Genomic DNA, 19,321 nt, shown 5'->3' with positions numbered 1-19,321 from the left:
AGGGAGTCTGCGGCGGCGGACGGGCCTGGCCGGCGCGGGCGAGGGCGCGACGGGAGCGGCCTCTCGCGTGTCCTCCCCGGGCCGGCCCCCGGCCCGCCCCCGACCCGCCCGGTCGCGAGTGCGGCGGGTTCCGGGTCCTGTGACCGGCCGGACGAGGCGGCGGAGCGCGGAGGGCGGGCCGGCGGCCAGCCTCGGGGGAGTTTCCGTGGCCGCGTCCGGGCGGCCCCGAGGGCGCGGCGGGGCAGCCGCGTGGAGCCCAGAGCAGCCCGAGCCGCGGCGCCCATGGCGGGCGGGGGAGCAGGGGATTCCGGGGCGGCCGCCGCGGCCGCGGCGCCGGAGACCCGCGAGCACCTCTTCAAGGTGCTGGTCATCGGCGAGCTCGGCGTGGGCAAGACCAGCATCATCAAGCGTTATGTCCACCAGCTCTTCTCCCAGCACTACCGGGCCACCATCGGCGTGGACTTCGCCCTCAAAGTCCTCAACTGGGACAGCAGGACACTGGTGCGCCTGCAGCTGTGGGACATCGCGGGTAAGCAGGGCACCCGCTTCCCGAGTCCCAGCGGGGCACCCCGCGACTCCGCCCCTGGCCCCTGGCTCTCCCTCCCTCCGCCCTGAACTCTCTGCCTGTGTACTTTTAGAAGAAAGAGTTCAAGTGAAGTGGGAAAATGCCGTGGGTTGGGGTCGGGGAACCCTCGAGGGGAGCAGAGTGGGCAGCAGTGCAGGCCTTTCAAGGCAAGACAGCGCAGTGCATAAGCAACCGCCCAGCGTGGATGCCCTGCTGGGTTGGTGGGACGCTCCCTGGACTGCCAAGAGTTGGAAAGGAGGCCCTACCTGCTCCCCAGGGCTCTCTGGCCTGACCAGCCACAAGAGCTGTTCCAGAAGTTTTAACTCTGAAGAATGACAAGATCATAATATGTCGGGAAGAGTTGGAGTGAGGGTTCCCGTGAAGGGGAGACAGGGTTCTTAGAAAGGCTGTTTGGAGGGGCCGCCAGCTCCCCTCCTTCAACTGTCACTGAAGTTCAGAGTGACTGAAAGATGTGCCAGTTAGGGGCACAATCCCAACTAAAAGCCTGGCTCCTTTCAGCCCGTTATTTATCACCCATCTTGGATCTGTCCTAGTTTGGGGAGGGTTTTCTCTCTCCTGACAAGATTAGGAAGTCAGGAAGACTATTCCAGAAGTTTTAACTGACTAATAACAAGCCATGGACAAGAAAAGCTTGGATCTGAGCCCAGCCTTTGTGAGGGAAACTCCATTCCTCAAATAGCTTGCTCTAGGCTGGGTCACCCAGGTGAAGACTTGGGAAAGTTTCCCTGAAACTTTGTCCTCCCATTTCCCTCCCCAAACCAACACCTGCTTCTACCCCTGGCCTTCTCCTCCCCATTCCATAAATATTATACTGTTTCTCTGGCAAAGAGAATAATATAAGATTTATTCTCTTTGAGGAACTACACATTCCTCTTACTGCATTTATGAACAACTGTACTTTGGCTACTGTGGTGGGTGGAATGTGGGTATCTAAAACAGAGGGAAACTACTGGAAATTTTAATTACTGAAATGGTACCAAAGTATATCTTGTTCATTCATTGCAGAGGTTCAGTCAACCATGGAGCATTTGATTGAATGGGAGCATGGTTAGGGTTAGAGGGCACCTTAGAGCATCCTTCCTACAGACCCTTTCCCTAAAGTCCATCAAGGACATGAACTGGGGGCACAGTGGGAGGAACACAAAGCTACTGTCTGCCAAGTGCTCTTTTATAGCCCCTTACATATAAGGAAGTACTGAAGAATTATTAACTTTATACTCATTTACTTAAAGAGCAGATTTCTATATCTCAGATAAGAGAACACATATCAAATCCTCAGGGAAAGAGCGCTTTGGGCACTGTTTCTTCTTTTTCTACCAGAAACTAAAAGAACGTTTGAAAAGTCATCTTTTGAAGCCAGAGGTTCTTTCGAAACACTTCCTGCTGTTGCCCAGAGCATAAGTGAACATTATACTGCTTCTTGACAAAGCCGTGGATTTTAAAGGTTGCCGTACCATGTGACAGTCATCATCCAGCAATCCTCAGTGTAGCTTTTCCACAAACATGATTTTAATCCTCTGTCTAGAAGGGCAGTTGACTTGTCTCATTCTTTATGTAAATTAGTACAGTATTTAGATACTAAATTATGTTTGAGGCCTACTAAAAGCCAAGAGTATGAATAACAATATATATTTTTTTTTTTTATGACATGTGCTTTTAAGCTTCAAGGTAAAAATGCTTCTATTGTTGACTTAAGAAAACAAGAGTTTTTCTTTTTGGGTATCACCTCTTCCCTTTTTGTCCTTGAACAGACTAACATAGCCAGGAAGGAGACCTGTCTATTTTTTATCACACTTGCCATAATGGGATATCCTTGCAATTTGCCTAAATCCAAAGCTCAAACTTTGCCAGGGAGGAAAAGCAGCATTTTACGATCTCTAAAAGGGATTTCTGGTTGTAAAGCTACTGTTGTTTCAACAGGAACTGTTGTACCGTTCAGCAAGTACCCGTCAGCAATTAATAAAATTAGAGGCGAAATTATAAGGTAATTAGAAATTATTAGGTTCTTCTTCCAAGTAAAATATTCAGAGAGGGGGTCCTAATATAAGGATATTGAGAGACAGTAACAGATTTGGGCTAAAGTTTGGGGAGCTATATCATTAATCGTGTTTGGTTTGAATATTTGAGTAACTAGAACCTTAGCTTGTGCCATTTGAATTTAGTAGAAATGATGTAATGAAGGCCACTCCAAAAATTTCCCCCAAGGCTAAACATACTTGCCTTATGCATTAATACAAAGTTGGATCATATTAGATTCTCAAAGAATAGGAATATTCCTTGATTGCAAAACAAGAGGTGGAGTCAGCCACTTGATATGACTAACCTAAGGGTTGGTGTTATTACTAGTTTCTTTTTATTATTATTCTTATTTTGGAGGCTTTCAAATTGGGTATGGGCATAAAGTAGTTATGCCAATAGTATGTGTCCTGGAAAGCTTTGGCAAATATAATAAGCAAGAATTGTTGAATGGTTTCTATAAATGTAGCCAGTCAGATTTAGTTAAACTTTTCAAATTAAGAACCATAGAACTTTTCAATTGTAAAACTTAATGAATATTTTTTCATGGCATTTTAAAGCCATGTTTTAAAATAAAGATGTAGGTTAATACTATTTTTGTATAAGACAAATTGCTGCCTCTTAAGTTCATACCTACTTTAAGACTGCTGCTAATACAGAGCAAATAAACTAATATTAAGATTTTTAATTATATTTTAAAGAGAGCTGAATAAATGCACACTAAATTCAGATGTATTAAGAGATATCCTTGATACTCCTTTCAAAGCTTAGTGTAGATAAATAATATTTGGGTAACTGTGATTTGTAAGACTTGCTACTAGCAACTATGGAATTTTCCAGGCAGATTTAAATCCTAAAATAGGTTTGCCCATTTATACTTTAAATTTGATGTATTGATTGAAGTGATTTGCAACCTTTCTTTGGACCAAGGGCAAATTGGGAATAGTCTACTCTGAAGTTCATGTAATAATTTTTACCCAAACACAAAATGCATGGTTAGAAGACATTATAAATTATATAACACTATAAAGCCATATTTAAATTCATTTTCCCTCATTTCAGTTCCAATCCTAAAGCAGAATGTTGATCCTGATTGCCTTCATCCATCTTTACTTTGCCAATCGTAATACCTCGTAATTTCTTACCCTTTTTCATAACTTTCCATTAAACCTTCATGAGAAAGAATCTGAAATACTACCTTGGATGCTTTCCTGACCTTTAAGCTATCAGTCTGGGATATTAACGTTCAGTAATTTTCTAAATATGAAGAGTCAGTGTTTGGGAGAATTAGTCTAGGTAGTTATTTCTAATCTCTGTCTCACACAGATACTACAGTAATTTTCCTGGTGCTTATTGGTGCCTGATGACATACACTCATCTAAAAGGCTCTTTCAAGCTAAATTACATATGAGTGATCAGACTCTTGTACAATCTTGCCATCCGAGCCTTATTGAGGCTCAATTATTGTGCTTAATTACAAAAAAAAAAAAAAAAAAAAAAAAAAGCCTGCTGTTCCACTTGACATGTTGAAATCTTTATCAGTTTCCAAGTTCTGAGACACCTTTGTGTCCACAGTCTGGGTTGTCATTCACAATTGCCCAGACAGATAGTTTATCAGTATAACAGCATAGTTGTATATAACTGTTCATTGTATAACTGTTCATTCTCCTGGTAATGATATGCTTGTGGCCTTTCCCTTCTGAATATGTTGCCATTCTCAGTAGCCTCAATCAGCCCTTTATGTTGAAAGATACTCAGGTTAATAGAGACAGTGGAATGCTGATAGGAAGTTCTAAAACTTCCTTTATTCCCAGATATTTGCCTGCAATGTCTCTCTTCTGAACTGCATTATAGGTTCTAGATGCCCCAGAGTATAAACAGAGAAGTATACTAACTTGAACAAGAAGACACAGGTAAAAATGATATAGAGACAGACTTCATGATTCTGAGATAGGAATACAATAAACTTGATAGTTTAGGAGGTTTGGGTTCACTAGTAAGATCAATAGTAAAATTCTTTTATATTTTCAACAGTCTGATTACCACTAAATGGGAGCATATAACTCATTGCAATAATCACTATCTCCTCCTGTTTTTAATTTGGAATTTAGTTATTATACTTCTCTACTTATGAGACTAGAAATTCTTAAGTAGATAGTTTTGGATTGGCTACATCATTTTCTGTATATTGTGAAAAGCTATTTCTAAACCATGCACTCTTCTGCCATGTAACAAAGTTGTATTATTGGTATATGGTTGTAGCACACACTGTGGAAAAGCAAGGCAGTAATTATAGATGTTTTCTAACCTGTAAGCCATGTATTATTATTCCAGGGCTGGAGTATTATTTTAAAATGTATTTCAGGATAAACTTTATACATGGAATTTTCTATAATACTCATTCTGTTTTATAATGTACCCAGAGTTTTATTTTATTTCTGTATGATGAGGCCAAAGACCAGGAGCCAATTGACACTGAAAGTATTTGGTTATTGACACAGTTCCAAAGATGAGGAGTCATACTATGCAATACAGGGCCACAGGAAGAAGTACCAGGGACCATTGCCCGGGTAGAAAGAGTATGTGGAATCTGAGCAAGGGTTTATAAGCTAAGCAAGTTTGTGATTGGATAATTTGAGTAATTTCAATGGTCTCTGAGATGTTCTGATAGACTCCTTGTCTGAAACCTGTCCCTGGGGTGATTTAGGGCAGGGAAATAATGTCCTAGTCTACAGGAGCCTGCTAAGTGAAGACTGATGGGGACTTATATATTTAGGATTGGTTGGTTTGCATATGAAAGGTGTGCTTGCAGTCATGTAGTTTGCAATCTGTACACATGAGTAAATTCTGGTAGGGGCAGTACCTCCCCAGGCCTGCAAGGCCTTAAGATGTCAAAGCATCATAAAATATAGAAAATTAAAAATTATTACATATTGTTGGCACATACTGAAGTAGATAGAAAGAAGAAATGCTCTTGTGAAGAAAGAAAATTTGAAGACCTTAGGCTTATAGCTCAGGAATAGCATAATCTTAAAATGGTGAGCACTTCACACTTAATCAATACTTAGGTTATGGAGAGCAGGCTAAGTAGGCAATTTCACATTCTGTTACAAGATCTTTTCTGAATGGTGAGAATAATGTATTCATATAAATGCAAGGAAATTTCTGGAGGGTGAGACAGAGGACCAAGGAAAGGTGCTTTAGCATCCTTTCAGTTGCATTTTCAAACGCCTTTTGCATTTTATGCTCAAGTTAGCTAAGCATAGGTCTTCACTCTTTTGAGAGAGACAACCACAGAAAAATAACTGGATTGCGAAGATTTCATTCAGAACTTCTGTTGATTTTTCTGACAGTTGATCTAGATTATCTTCTTTCCCATTACTTCCACACACTTCTCTCCACACATTTTTTCTTAGCATCTTCTACAGTGGTTTTTGGTTCTTTCTTAAAATTATTCCAAGAGTTTAAGTGTTCTTAGTGTGATTATATGGTACCTCTTCCATCAGAATCATTTGAGGTGCTTAAGATGCAGATTTTTAAGCATCTACCATGTCAACAGATTTGACTTTATCTGATAAACATGCCTGTGCATGATGGTTCAGCAGGAGAGGAGCTACTTCTTTCATACATAAGTCTATGGTTGGGAATTCCGGGACTGGGAGCAGCACCACCAAGTCTTCATGGACAAAGGCAAGCTTTTCACCATTGGACTATCCTTAGACTATGTCCTTTGCCTCTGTAGTCTGATCAAATGGACATGGTCTCCCCAGATAAAATTCTGTGAAGGGAAGTTGGGATAGGCAACTAGCAATCCTTCATGACTATCAAATCAGAATTCCTGGAGTCTAGAAAACTGCAATCTGCCGAGCACCCTGGGCAAGTCTGATCTTTACTGCAATTAAGAAGCATTGTTCTGCCTTTGGTTTTGCTTCCCCTTTACATCTTGCCCATCTTCTTGAGATGCTCCAGTTCTGCACTTACCAGACAAGCTCCCTGCTGCCAATACTCCCTCACATTCTCTCCGTGACCTATCAGTACCTTTCTCAGATTCATAGCAACTCCCAGAAGTGGCATCACATCCTCATCCTGCATAGCCATCAGGAGTTTCTAGTTAAGGCTGGTATATGGATACAAGAGGGACTTTCAGGACAGAGACAGGATAATTTTGCTCCTGTGGACTAAATGTGTCTCATAAGGAAAAGGCTATTATGAGTTTGGACACCAATCAGTAAGTGATTTTGATTTGGATAATTATTCATTTATAACCAATGGCTAGAGGTGGTAGCTTATTGTAAATACTTCATTCCAGAAATGCACAATGAGATTTAGGGATTTTCTTTGAATAACTTTCCATTTATTAACTAGGAACTATACATTTTCAGTGAAACACTTTGAGTAGTAATGTGTAGCTTGGTAATCCTCAGTGGATGGGAAAAGGTAAGTGTTTGTAGTTGGAAAACTAGCTAGCCATCCCCTTATCCTAGCATTTTGATTGGGTTTGGGTTATGGGATTTATATTTTGAATTTCAACTAACATTAATAGAAACTTTTTAATTAAATTATTTATTTATTCTAATTTGTTATACATGATGGCAGAATGCAGTTCATTTCATACTTTACATATGGAGCACAATTTTTGAAATCATTGATTGTACACAAAGTATTTCCACACCATTCGTGTCTTTATACATGTACTTAGAGTAATGATATCTAACTCATTCCACCATCATTCCTACCCCTTCACCCCCTCCTTTCCCCTCCCTCCCCTTTGTCCTATCTAAAGTTCCTATATTCCTCCCATGCCCCCTGCCCATCGCCATTATGAGTCAGCATTTTCATATCAAAGAAAACATTTGGCCTTCGGTTTTTGAGGATTGGCTTACTTCACTTAGCATTATATTCTCCAACTTCATACATTTACCTAATCATATGGGAGCATGAATATAAAATTTAGAGACAGATATTAAATATCTAAACAAAACCAGTGATGAAAATCCCTAGAGAAAATATCTCTAACTTGTTTTTCTGATAACAGAAGAATTTAATATTTTTCTTATCATATCTGAAGGGAAATACTTTCATTTTTAGGATTTTTATTAGCTTTGATGGAGATAAAGCAAATAGTTTTGTATATTGTCTTTAACTTAATGGGAATACATATTCTTGGAAACACTAATTTTGTTGTCTGTAAGTTCTTCTTTTGTTAGTTACTGTACTTTGAACCTAGGGATGGTTTACCAGTTATTTTTATTTTTTTATTTTGAGACAGGGTCTTGATTTCTTTTTTTTGATGATGTTCTATTTATGTTTTTTTTAGATTGTTATTGTTTTGTTTTGTTTTCCTTGCTGGAGATCCAACCCAAGGTTTAGTGCATGCTAGGTGAGCACTCTACCACTAAGCTACATCCCTACACTGATGTTCTTTTTTTGGTCGGGGGTTAACAGGGATTGAACTCAGGGGCACTCAACCACTGAGCCACATTTCAAACCCTGTTTTTTGTTTTATTTAGAGACAAGGTTTCACTGAATTGCTTAGTGCTTCACTTTTGCTGAGGCTGGCTTTGAACTCACAGTCTTCCTGCCTCAGCCTCCTGAGCTGCTGGGATTACAGACATGTGCCCCTGTGCCTGGCTCTGATGCTCTTCTTAGTGCCATTCTTATTGGGTATCTCTGATTATTAAGGTAAACATTTCAATTATTGCCAACACGTGTAGAATAGGTTGTGTGAATATTTAAGTATCTTTTGCGCCTGTGGACTAGCACTGTGCTCTGTTTCTCCTCTTTTTTGTGCTAAGATGTCCAGTTATAATCACAATTCCTTCCTCCAAAGAAGGCAGCAGCACACTGTTCACAGGTCAAGACATTATGACAGTAATTAGGAATGTGCTGTCAGTACTCCAACAGCATGTGGATGACAATAATGTCCCTAATATTAGTGACTAATGTACTCTGCAAGAGGAGGTCATTCCTTTGCTTCTGTGGGTGAAGCCCAGCATGACATACAGAAGGAGATATGACTTCTGTAGTAGCACTGTGCCATCCTTAAGCAAGTCACTCTTAAATGCTCACACTGCTGAGGGTCTGTGGACACACAGGCCACATGCAGAAATGCCTACTGCAGCAAACATCTGACTCAGATTAGACAGCATAGTAGATGACAAATCAACCCAGTAAATTCAGGTAATTTCTTCTCCTGGGAATTTATTCTCTCATCTATAAAATAAGAGAGGTCAGACTAGATAATTTGGGGTGCCTCCCTGTTATTGTTAGTCATGACCATTCCAGTACTGCTCAAAGAAGATGTTATTGGTTAGATATCTTCCTAAACTAACCTGAACTCATTCAACAAACCTATTATGAAGATGCTCCCCAAGGTTCTGATTAAGCAAGCTTTAACTTTGCACATGTGCACCCCAATGCAGCAAAATTCATGAGTGTGTTTCATAAACATAGACTTCCTCCACTACCCAGCCTCTCCTGTCACAGGACTTCACCGGGACTCAACCCAGGACATTCAGCATGGCAGAAATTGCCTGCATTTTGGTAAAGTGTGTGTTCCCTTCTTTCGATTATTTATTGAGTTTTCACCTTCTTCTGTGGAATTCTTGAGAGTTTTTAAATGTACTTACTCCAAGTACAAATCTTTTTCAGATTTTTTTTTAATCTCCTAGTTACTTTTCATTTGCTTAATTGACACTTTTTCGATTTGACATAGTGTAGTTGTTAAGACAAAGCAGCTGATATGAGGGATGTCAGGGAGATTTAAATCCTCACCTTGGGATCTAAAGAAAATTGATTAACATTTATCAGAAAGTTTATATGAATAAATTTTAACATCATTTAGTGTGATTAATAAAAGGAATTACTTGAGATTTATAGGTGCTTCACTAAAAAAAGCAGTAGTCACCAAAGCTTAGTCGTTCTTTGTAACATCTGGATGTTTATACTTTTCTTTTACTCATTTGCCACCCTATCCTCTTTGCTAGATTAAAAGGATAGTCCAAAGAAGTAACTTCTTATAACTATGTAAATATCTTGAAATCTTAATCCTTTGATGTTTCTTAATCTATCTTAATGATGCCATGATTCTTGCCATGATTCTTCTTGCATTTACTCTTCCTGTCCTTTCATGTTCAATAATTAAAATGCCTAAAAATGGAAGTGGCTGGTGATACTTATCTTCAGTAGAAATTGAAGTCTGAACCATTTTAATGCACCTATATGTAGTTTTTCTGAAGAACAGTGATTTTGACTTTGAATATTTGAAATATCCTGGGTTGGCATGCCCTCTATGATTATTATATGTATGTTTACAGAAAATGGTGCAATGTTAACTTTTTATAAATATTAGCCTTTTGATTAAATGAACTCTATAGCTGGCTGATGTGATTTATCTTACCAATAAACTATGAATTATAATATCAGGGTTTTATATGTGTCCATTTGTCAGAATAAAATTCTGACCTTTGGACTATAGTAATACTACTTTAGATACACCCATGTGAGGAGTTTCCACAAAGCAAGTGAACTATAAATGTATTCAGATAGCTTGACAGTTGTCATATTCTTCTTCCCTATTCTATAAAGCAATATATAACATTGTATGATGCACTGTGGTGTTTGGAGGAGAAAGAATTTTGTAATTTAAGGTAGCTTTTCATTTGTGGGAATAAAGTGTAGATTAAAATTGCATCAATAAAAGACAGATAAAGCTTGTTTATCATCATGTGTTTTAACAGGAAAATATCCTATCATAGATTCAGGAGTTATAAATCTTAGATTCACATTGATTTCTATTAACCCCCTCCCAGCCTAGTCAGTAATTTGACACCTGAAACAAGTCAAAAGTAGCTACAAGATAGTTGAGAATCTTAACCTAGAGGCTTGAGGAGTCAGAAGACCTGCATTAGTTGGTATTATAATTTTGTCTGTCTTTTTACCTGTCAGTTGAAGATAAGCGCCTTACTATGTGAAAGGTTAGTGTGGTCACAGATTGTGAGACAATGCTTTGTAATAATCCTGCGTGATGCATGAACAAAAATATAGGAAGGAACATAATTTATCCAGAGTGCTTACCATAAGTTGAAATATTTTCAAATGTCAATGAGATTTGAAGAACTCTGCAATTTATCCTGCTTATAATCACAACCAATTGCCACTTCTTGTTCTGAAACTGTAGGTTCTCATGTGTCTGCATCCTCTAGGAGCTCAATTTTGCCTGTTGACTCAGAAGAGGGTTTAGCCTCGAGATGTGAAGGAAAGATGAGAGCATGAGCTACTTAATCTCCTGTCTAGTTCTAATCATTCTGACCAGCATTTGACCACTGCCCTTATCTCCTTCCTGCAAACTCAATTTTCTGCTATTCTTGTCTCTGCCTCCACTTCAAGCTTTCTGTTTTCCTCAATTGTTTATCCTCTCTTAGACTAAAAGGAGAGAATGAAGAAATGACCAACTTTGTAGCCTTCAGTATTGTCATGTTGAATTATACACACACAGAACACAAAACTAGTTAATGATGTGTTCAAGCAAATTGCCAGCCTCTTCTGCTTTGCAGGTCCTGATTCTGTATGGATGACTTTAATCTCACTGGTTTATGTTGCTCTGGAATGGGAGGTATTTTCTGACAGTATTATTCTTTGGGCATGGGGTCAGACCTAAATATGACTCTTAAGAATTAAGAGTGTTTACTCTATTTTTATATTTATTTCTAGGGCAGGAGCGATTTGGCAACATGACCCGAGTGTATTACAAGGAAGCTGTTGGTGCTTTTGTAGTCTTTGATATATCCAGAGGCTCCACTTTTGAGGCAGTCTTAAAGTGGAAAAATGATCTGGATAGTAAAGTTCATCTTCCCAGTGGCAGCCCTATTCCTGCAGTCCTCTTAGCTAACAAGTGTGACCAGAAGAGGGATGCTGCCCAGAGTCCTCTCCAGATGGACCAGTTCTGCAAAGACCATGGCTTCACTGGCTGGTTTGAAACCTCTGCCAAGGTGAGATCTGCTCTGGATGAATCTGCCCTTCTGCTTACCTTCTCAGTTTGAGCCGTAACTGTTAAATATTTAGATGGATTTCTGTGAAGGGTTTTCAGAGGCCAGAAAAAGCAACACGTGGGTATATTATAGCTTTCCCCATTCTGTATCAGGAATGCTTAAAAACTGGATAATGGGGAAGTGAGTCAAAGGCCAGCCGAATATTTGCATTAAAACGAAAATGAGTAAATCAAGCAAATCAAGTGACATTTTCTGTGAGGTTTTTTTAATGGACGTACTTCTTATGCTACTGGAGTGAGAGATAAGGTATATTGTCAGTTACAAGAATTTTCGACTTTTACAAAAGGCTTAAAGAATGTGGAGACATGCCTCTGGTGAAGGTGTATGTCATATAGAGGATAAACAAAGACATTGAACGGTCAGCAAGCATATTTATTCAGAAGATGTTTGAAAAGCTTTAGATTAACTGTGTAGGAAAGATTGGAACAAGAGGAAGCTGTCAATGTACGTGTCAAGCTTCTTCATGAATAGTATAGTAGAATTTTTGTCTTCCATTGTTGGGAGCTGGATGAAATGTTTGTTTGAAGGGGAAAACCTAGTAAAGTGAATTTTCAAAAGCTTAACCATCTAGGTGTATAAAAAAAAGGAAGGTGAAAATGAGAAGTACAAAATATGGGGAAGGTTGGGTGCAGCGGATGTTTCTATAAGAGGGTTAAATGAATAATGATGATATTTGTGAAAATCCTGTGATGATAAGCACCAAATCCTGAATTTGATGTTCATAATAGAGTTCCAGCTTTTAGAATGTGCTCCGTAGGTTTCTTTTATGTATAAGAATGTGTGTGCATGTGTATCATTGTTCCTCCAAATCACCTCCCTCTTCTGGAGACTGAACGCTAGTTTACTTTTGGTTTTACTAGAAACTTCCCTTTAAATGAAAGATAATTTGATGTCAGTGGTGATCATAATGATGAAAGACTCTACTGAGGGGTCACCTTGGGATGTTAAGTGATGGTGGAGTCTCAGGACAAAAAGAGTGTCTCCTGGAGGCAGGAGTGTGCATACCTATGCCACAGACTCCTTGTTTAGATAAATATGCATCTGACTTTTTTTCACAAATGAAAAATTGCATCACAAGAAAGATGAAGTCCTGAGATGGTGCATCAGCACTCATCTGGCAGGAAGGATGAAGTGTCCAGAGGAAAGGATTCCAAAGAGAAAGAATTTTTCAGGGCTACAGCTCTGTCTGCTGAGTGAATTGCCTTAACTTTCTAGCTTCATTAAAAAGAAAAAAAAAAAAGCATAATAGTACATGAAAATGTTTATGCAAGCATATCATTTGGTTGTATAGTTTTTCTATATTGCAGATAAAATTCCACTTTAAGTTTTATTTGGCTTAATATTTCAGCTAATAGGTGGATATTTTCTCCCAGAAACTACATGTAAGGTGTCATAAGTGATGATGTCACGTGATGTATAATTTGAGAGTGTGTAAGCAATCTGCTTTGTTATATTTACAAATGAAATTACATGGATAGGTGAGGGGAAAATTGGTTAAAAGGGTCAGGTATGTTCTACGCTTCCCTACAAATATATTAAAAATGGCTTTTAAAGAATTTCCTGTGTAATAAGCCAGGAATCTTCAGAAAGTAAAACAGTAACATGAATTTTAAGTTAAAAATTTTGAGTCAAGCTTCAAGTATTGCCTAAGTGTCATTAATAGTTATACTTTAGAGCCAGCCATCTGATTTTTGCTTGGATTCCAGTGGTCAGCATTCTAATAGGAATACAGCCAAAAGACAATTTGAATTTGTGAATTTCATCCTTTCCCTTTTATGGAAAAACACCACCATTTTCTGACTTTAAACTTTGAGATTGATTTTACTAAAATATGGAAATTTGTATGGGAATTATAACCAAATGCAGCTAGAGAATTTTATAATTATTGATGTGATGGATATGATGTGGATTGGATAACAGTTGGACATCTGAAGATCTATATTTCTACTAAAGTTAATTCTTATCTTGGGAACAAAGTTTTAAAAAACTATCGATGCTATGAAAGAAACCTAAACAAATAGCACAACTCTTCCAGGTTTCCCTGGTCTGAGAAAGGGAATACAAATAGTGAATCTCATGGTATTGAATTCAGTTGGAGATTTCAATATAAACATGTTTCATATATAAATATGTATAGTTCCATATACATATATACACACATATTTATAAAGAGAAATTAACAGAAAAGTAAAGATGTGTGTGTGTGTGTGTGTGTGTTTAACTAGCTCTATCTGCTGAGAGGGGTTGGAAGCAATGACACTGTAATATTAGTGAACCTACCTAGTCCTCAGAAATTTTTTTTTGAATAGTTTTAAAGTAAAAAGACTTAGGATGACTGGAAAAATAATTGACTCCATGGCTGGGGGAACTGACATGTAAAGATGTACCTGAGATGTTCTATGGTTCCAGAAACTAAAAAAGGATTCACCAGATGTGAGGCATGTCACAAAGACATGGGAGCCTGCATATAAGAGCAACAAAGTAAAATTGAAGCAAATAATCCATAATATGCATAAATAAATGTTAAATACTTGAAGAAGAACCTTTCCTTAACAGTGGAGTCTCAAATAATAAATGTAGAAGGAATGATGGAATTAAAAAGTCAACTGTTAAACCCTGCAGTAATAATAATTGTTTTAAGGAGGAAATAATAGATCTAACAACAGTGAGGAAAAGCATGGTGAGAAACAGAGTACTTACGTATTTGCACTTACTGAGTACAAAGGGGAAAGCTGGTAACATCTTAGTTGATAACAAGCCTGGCAGCATGACATTAATTCGTGTGTCTCCTGATAGTCTGAGAAGGACACAGGCTCCTGTCTTAGTCCTTCCAAGAAAGTAAAACTTGAATGATAAGGAAACATCAGGCAGGCTCAGAATGAGGGGTATTCTCTGGCTAGTGGTCTCCAAGAGGGCACTGAGGAACCATTCCAGATGAAAGGAGCCCAGGGACACGTGGCAACAGAATATAGCTTGTGGAGCTGCGTCAGAAACAGGCCTTGAGACAGTTGGTGGAATTTAAGTAAGGTTGATAGATTAAGGTTGACACAATAATGTTATCTCATTTCCTGATTTCAGAAGTTGTACTCTGGTTTATCTAAGCTGTTAACTTTTGAGGAATGAGTGAAGAGTATACAGTAAATCATACTATTGTGATATTTTGCAAAATCTGGACTTATTTTATAAAGCAAGAACAGTATTTGCTATGTGCTGCTTATTATGTGTTCTCTGATAACTTCTAAAATAGTCACACAAATGCTGTGATAGCTAATAATTCCTTAGGATATCCTTAATGGACATCACACTCACAACATCATTTCAGTCTAATTTATGCATGACAACTGAAAGTAGCAATCTTTACTCACAGATGGAGGAGCAGTGTGGTACATTTTTTTATGTGGTTTGAGCCCTTTCACAGTTTTCTTCTTAATATATACTGAATATTTGAATTACATCTTTGTTATGGCTTGGATCTAGAATGTCCCCCAAAGTCTCACATGTAGAAATCTTGGTCCCCAACGCAGCAGTGTTCAGAGGTAGGGCCTTTAGGAAGGTGATTGCATCATGGGAACTTCAGCTACATCAGTGGATTAATCCATTGATTGATTCATAATTTGAATGGATTATTGGGAGGTGGTGGAAACTCCAGGAAGTGGGGTATAATTGGAGAAAGTAGGTCACTGGGGCTGTCCCCTGGAAGGGTGAATCATATTCCTTTCTCGTTTCTGCTTCCTGGCTGCCATGAGGTAAGTAGCTCTCCTCTGCCACACCCTTCTGCCATATAGTGTTCTGCCTTTCCTCAGGTCCAAGTCATGGAAATCAGCTGACCATGGACAGAAACCTCTGAAATCATGAGCCAAAATAAATCTTCCTTTAAGTTGATTTTTTTTTTCAGGTGTTAGTCACAGCAATAAAAAGCTGACTAACACAGCATTCAAGGGCACCGATTTTCTAATCTGAATGCCTTCCATCTATGTGTCAACCCAGTGCATCTCCACAGGGCACTGCTGCTCATTTGAAAGCAGAACAGGTGGAGAGGTATCCCTGCTAGTCGCCCTGCAGCTGAATAGATGACCCCTAGGTTGGCTTTGGTTGTTGTTGCCAACATCTGTAGGATCATATTTACATTTTCAACCACTGAGGTAGCACATTGAGCCTCAATGACAAAAGTTACAACAGGAACATCAAATAGGGTGTCCATGCTAAAAAGAAGAAGGTTCTTTTCATAGACACATGACTCAGTGGCATTGAACTCTTAATGTGTACTTTATTACTAAAGAAAATGGTAGCTGGTATACTTACAGTGCCCCCTCTGGCAAATTTCCCTAGTTGTCCTTAGTACTCAATGCTTTACTCTAAGAATGGACCAGACCACTGATTCTGTTCTTTGCTTCTGTATTACAGGATAACATAAACATAGATGAAGCCGCCCGGTTCCTTGTGGAGAATATTCTCACAAACCACCAAAGCTTTTCTAGTGAAGAAAATGATGAGGGCATAATTAAACTGGATCCAAAGAGCATGACAGAAGCACGCAGATCCCAGTGCTGCTGACGTGGCTTCTGGTTCTCATGTGCCTGCCTCAGTCCTAAGCATGTGCCCAAGAATGGTGATCAGTAACCCTCTGCACTGTTAATCTCCCCACAGGTGCACATCACAGTGCAACTCCACAGGGCACCGCTGCTCATTTGAAAGTGGAACAGTTGGAGAAGTATCCCTGCTAGTGGCCCTGCAGCTAAATAGATGACCCCCACCTAGGCTTTTGTTATCGTTGCCATCATCTGCAGGATCATGTTTACATTCCTTTAAACAGCTCTGTAAATGATTCCAATGGTAGCTCTTAGTGTAAATGCTCGGGGTGGTAATAAAGCTTCCCTGTGGTGTTCCTTCCATTTTGAGTATGTCTTTGTCCCCATATTCCATCCTCACTCTACAAAGAGGGTGTTAGATACAAACGCTTGGAAGTTCATGTTTAGTAACTTGATTTCCTCTTTCTTTTTTTTTTCTTATTTTGGTACTGGGAATTGAACCCAGGGACACTTAACCACTGAGTCACATCCTTAGCCCTTTTTATATTTTATTTTGAGATAGAGTCTCACTAAGTTGCCAAGGTTGGCATTGAACTTACAATTTTCCTGCCTCTGCCTAGAAAGTCAGGGAGATTCCAGGCGTGCTCCACCATGCTTGGCTAGCAATTATATTTTCTATTCAGAACTTCAGTACTTTATGTAAAATTGTTACCCTTAATTATGTAATTATAGCAGTCATGGCTGGTGTAGAATGGGTCACACTCCCCCTTTAACACTTTAAGGTGCCATTCCTAATTACTCAGAAAGTGTTCCCGCAACACCTGTATGTTGGATGCCTCCTTCGGATTTGTTTGCTGTCACTTAGAAACAATGTAAATGACCATTTCTTCTCTCCTCTCTCCTTGTGTGCTTATGCTGCTCCCCAAGGGCCTCCTTGACTGGCTGTTGGAATTTGCTCTAACCAGAGTTAGGCTTTGCAGGTCTGTAATGGCAATGGTCACAAGGCAGCTATTTTCAGAGTACATAAAATTATACTTCAGCTTCTATATTGTGAGATGTGAAAGAAACTAAGTCATGTTAGTTTTTGTAGAAGATTTTAGACATTTAAAATATAATGCTTGAGAAACCTACGGCCAATTCACAATATTTCTATTACCACTTAACCCAAAGGAGGAAAAGAATAAATATTTTAACTAAAGCCCATGTTTTAAACTAATGTTCTAAGAAGATACTTTCTGCCTTAGAAAACTTTGTGTCTGTTCACTTTTGCTGTTTATTTATTTTTTTTAATTTTTATTGCTTAATTTTCGGCGGACACAACATCTTTGTGTGTATGTGGTGCTGAGGATCGAACCCGGGCCTCACGCATACCAGGCGAGCGCGCTATCGCTTGAGCCACATCCCCAGCCCTTGCTGTTTATTTTTGAAAGATATATTATGTGAAAGCTCCAACTTATTTCTTTCAAAGAAATGTTAAAGGTCTTTGTGTCCTAGTCCAAAAGTAACACAAAATGAGATGTTGGCCAAATTTGTCTCATTTTTTAAGTGAACTTAGTAGAAAAGATCCTTACATTTTTTGAGAATAGGGAGAAAACCAACACAGGCCTGCATTTGCACTGACAGGTGTGTTCTGTCAATAAATAGAAGTTGCTCTTGGCCATAAGGCATAGATCATTCTGTTCCTTAAACCCAAATCACACAGATGATCTCTTTAGACAGGTATTCTACATAGAATCAGAATTTCTGAGGTAAAGAAATAGAAGATGTTGATTTAATTAATCATCATAATTCAACTAGTATTGTGTTAATCTCATGTCATGAAATTACCAATGGTCTAATCTGCTACATGTATGTCAGTAATTCAATAATATTTCTAAAAGTGATTGTTGTCAAAAATTGTAACTTTTCAAGGTATAATTTGTTTCCTGAGAAACATATGAAACATTCATATTGCTTAATGAAAATTCCTTCAGGCCTGCAGAGTTAGCTTTCTAAGGATGGAGCTCAGAAGTATATTTTTACAAAAAAAAAAAAAATCTGATGTTCTTGTTGAAAACTTCCTATATTTAATAGCATTAGTAAAATGTTATTCAGTTTAAAATGTATGGTATTAATCAAAACATGAATACTCAAAATATAGCACTTTCTTTTCCGCTTATAAATCATTGTTATTATAAAGTCTGAATACTTTGAACAATGGAAAAGCAGTAAAAATTTGCTTTCATGAACTGAATGTAACAGAGACTTAGGGTTTTGACCGGTTAGAGTTATCTCCAAGTATTGTTGCTCCCACCAGTTAACCCTTTGAGGATAAAGTAAGTCACAATTCAGTCTCACCTCTCAACATGATATAATGTGGAAATTAGTTTAAATGTAAACATAAGAAAAATAGTACAAAAACTTTGGCATGGATGGAGAAAGTTTGATGTTAAGATCTTTTTACATTGTCAAATGCTAAAAGCCAAAGAGGAAAAGACAAATACTTTTGATTACAACAAATTATCTTCTGGAGCAAGATGAAATAAGCAAAGTTAAGCAACAGACAAAAGAAAATAAATTAATCTCTCCAATTTGGTGAGGCTTAACAAAGGCAATGAGTAAAAATGGGCAAAGGATGCAAAACCACCATTTTTACAGAAAAGGTATGCATGTGTCAAATATTAGTAAGGAAAAAAGTAGAAAATAAAGCCAGTAATATTAGATTCATAAAAATGTGTAAGTTTGATTATGTCTTTCATATTCATGTACATATATAAAAATAGGTACTCATATATTGCTGTTGAATTTAATTTATCTAAATAGATGCTACCAAGTTTTCTCCCCAAACTGCTATTCAGTTTACCTTAACTAGTCCATGTCTTACCAAGAAGTGAACCTGTTAATCAATAGGGAAATATACTTCAAAACCAAATCCCTTCCTGATCCAGAAAATTTCTCTGTAGAGATATAAGATAAATGAGTGTTTTATTATTGAATAAGTGTTAAATCAAAATGTGATGCAAATTACAGGAAATCCAATAAGAGTTTGCAAAGACAAGAGGAAATTTCATTCTTTTATATATTCAGGCTACAGTTATCTCCATCAGGGAGATTCAGCACATTACATATCTCAATATAAACAATAACTAGTCCTCCATCAA

At 38.3% G+C, this 19,321-nt stretch overlaps 1 protein-coding gene across 1 annotated transcript; it reads left to right on the top strand.

The window, feature by feature from the left end:
* Positions 1-267: 267 nt before the first annotated feature.
* Positions 268-16,544, top strand: Rab32 (RAB32, member RAS oncogene family). The gene is made up of 3 exons (XM_027939513.2): positions 268-529; positions 11,315-11,592; positions 16,057-16,544. Exons 1-3 carry the CDS (start codon positions 283-285, stop codon positions 16,204-16,206), a joined length of 675 nt encoding a protein of 224 aa, XP_027795314.1. The 5' UTR covers positions 268-282; the 3' UTR covers positions 16,207-16,544.
* Positions 16,545-19,321: the final 2,777 nt, after the last annotated feature.

The sequence above is a fragment of the Marmota flaviventris genome, chromosome 6, assembly GCF_047511675.1.
Source record: "Marmota flaviventris isolate mMarFla1 chromosome 6, mMarFla1.hap1, whole genome shotgun sequence".
Classification (NCBI taxonomy): domain Eukaryota; kingdom Metazoa; phylum Chordata; class Mammalia; order Rodentia; family Sciuridae; genus Marmota; species Marmota flaviventris.
This window is presented reverse-complemented; position numbering and strand designations above follow the sequence as displayed.

Coding starts and splice junctions, on each gene's coding strand:
- Rab32 (XM_027939513.2), top strand. CDS start 283: ATGGCGGGCGGGGGAGCAGGGGATTCCGGGGCGGCCGCCGCGGCCGCG. Junction 530..11,314: donor GCAGCTGTGGGACATCGCGG/GTAAGCAGGGCA, acceptor ATTTATTTCTAG/GGCAGGAGCGATTTGGCAAC. Junction 11,593..16,056: donor GGTTTGAAACCTCTGCCAAG/GTGAGATCTGCT, acceptor TCTGTATTACAG/GATAACATAAACATAGATGA.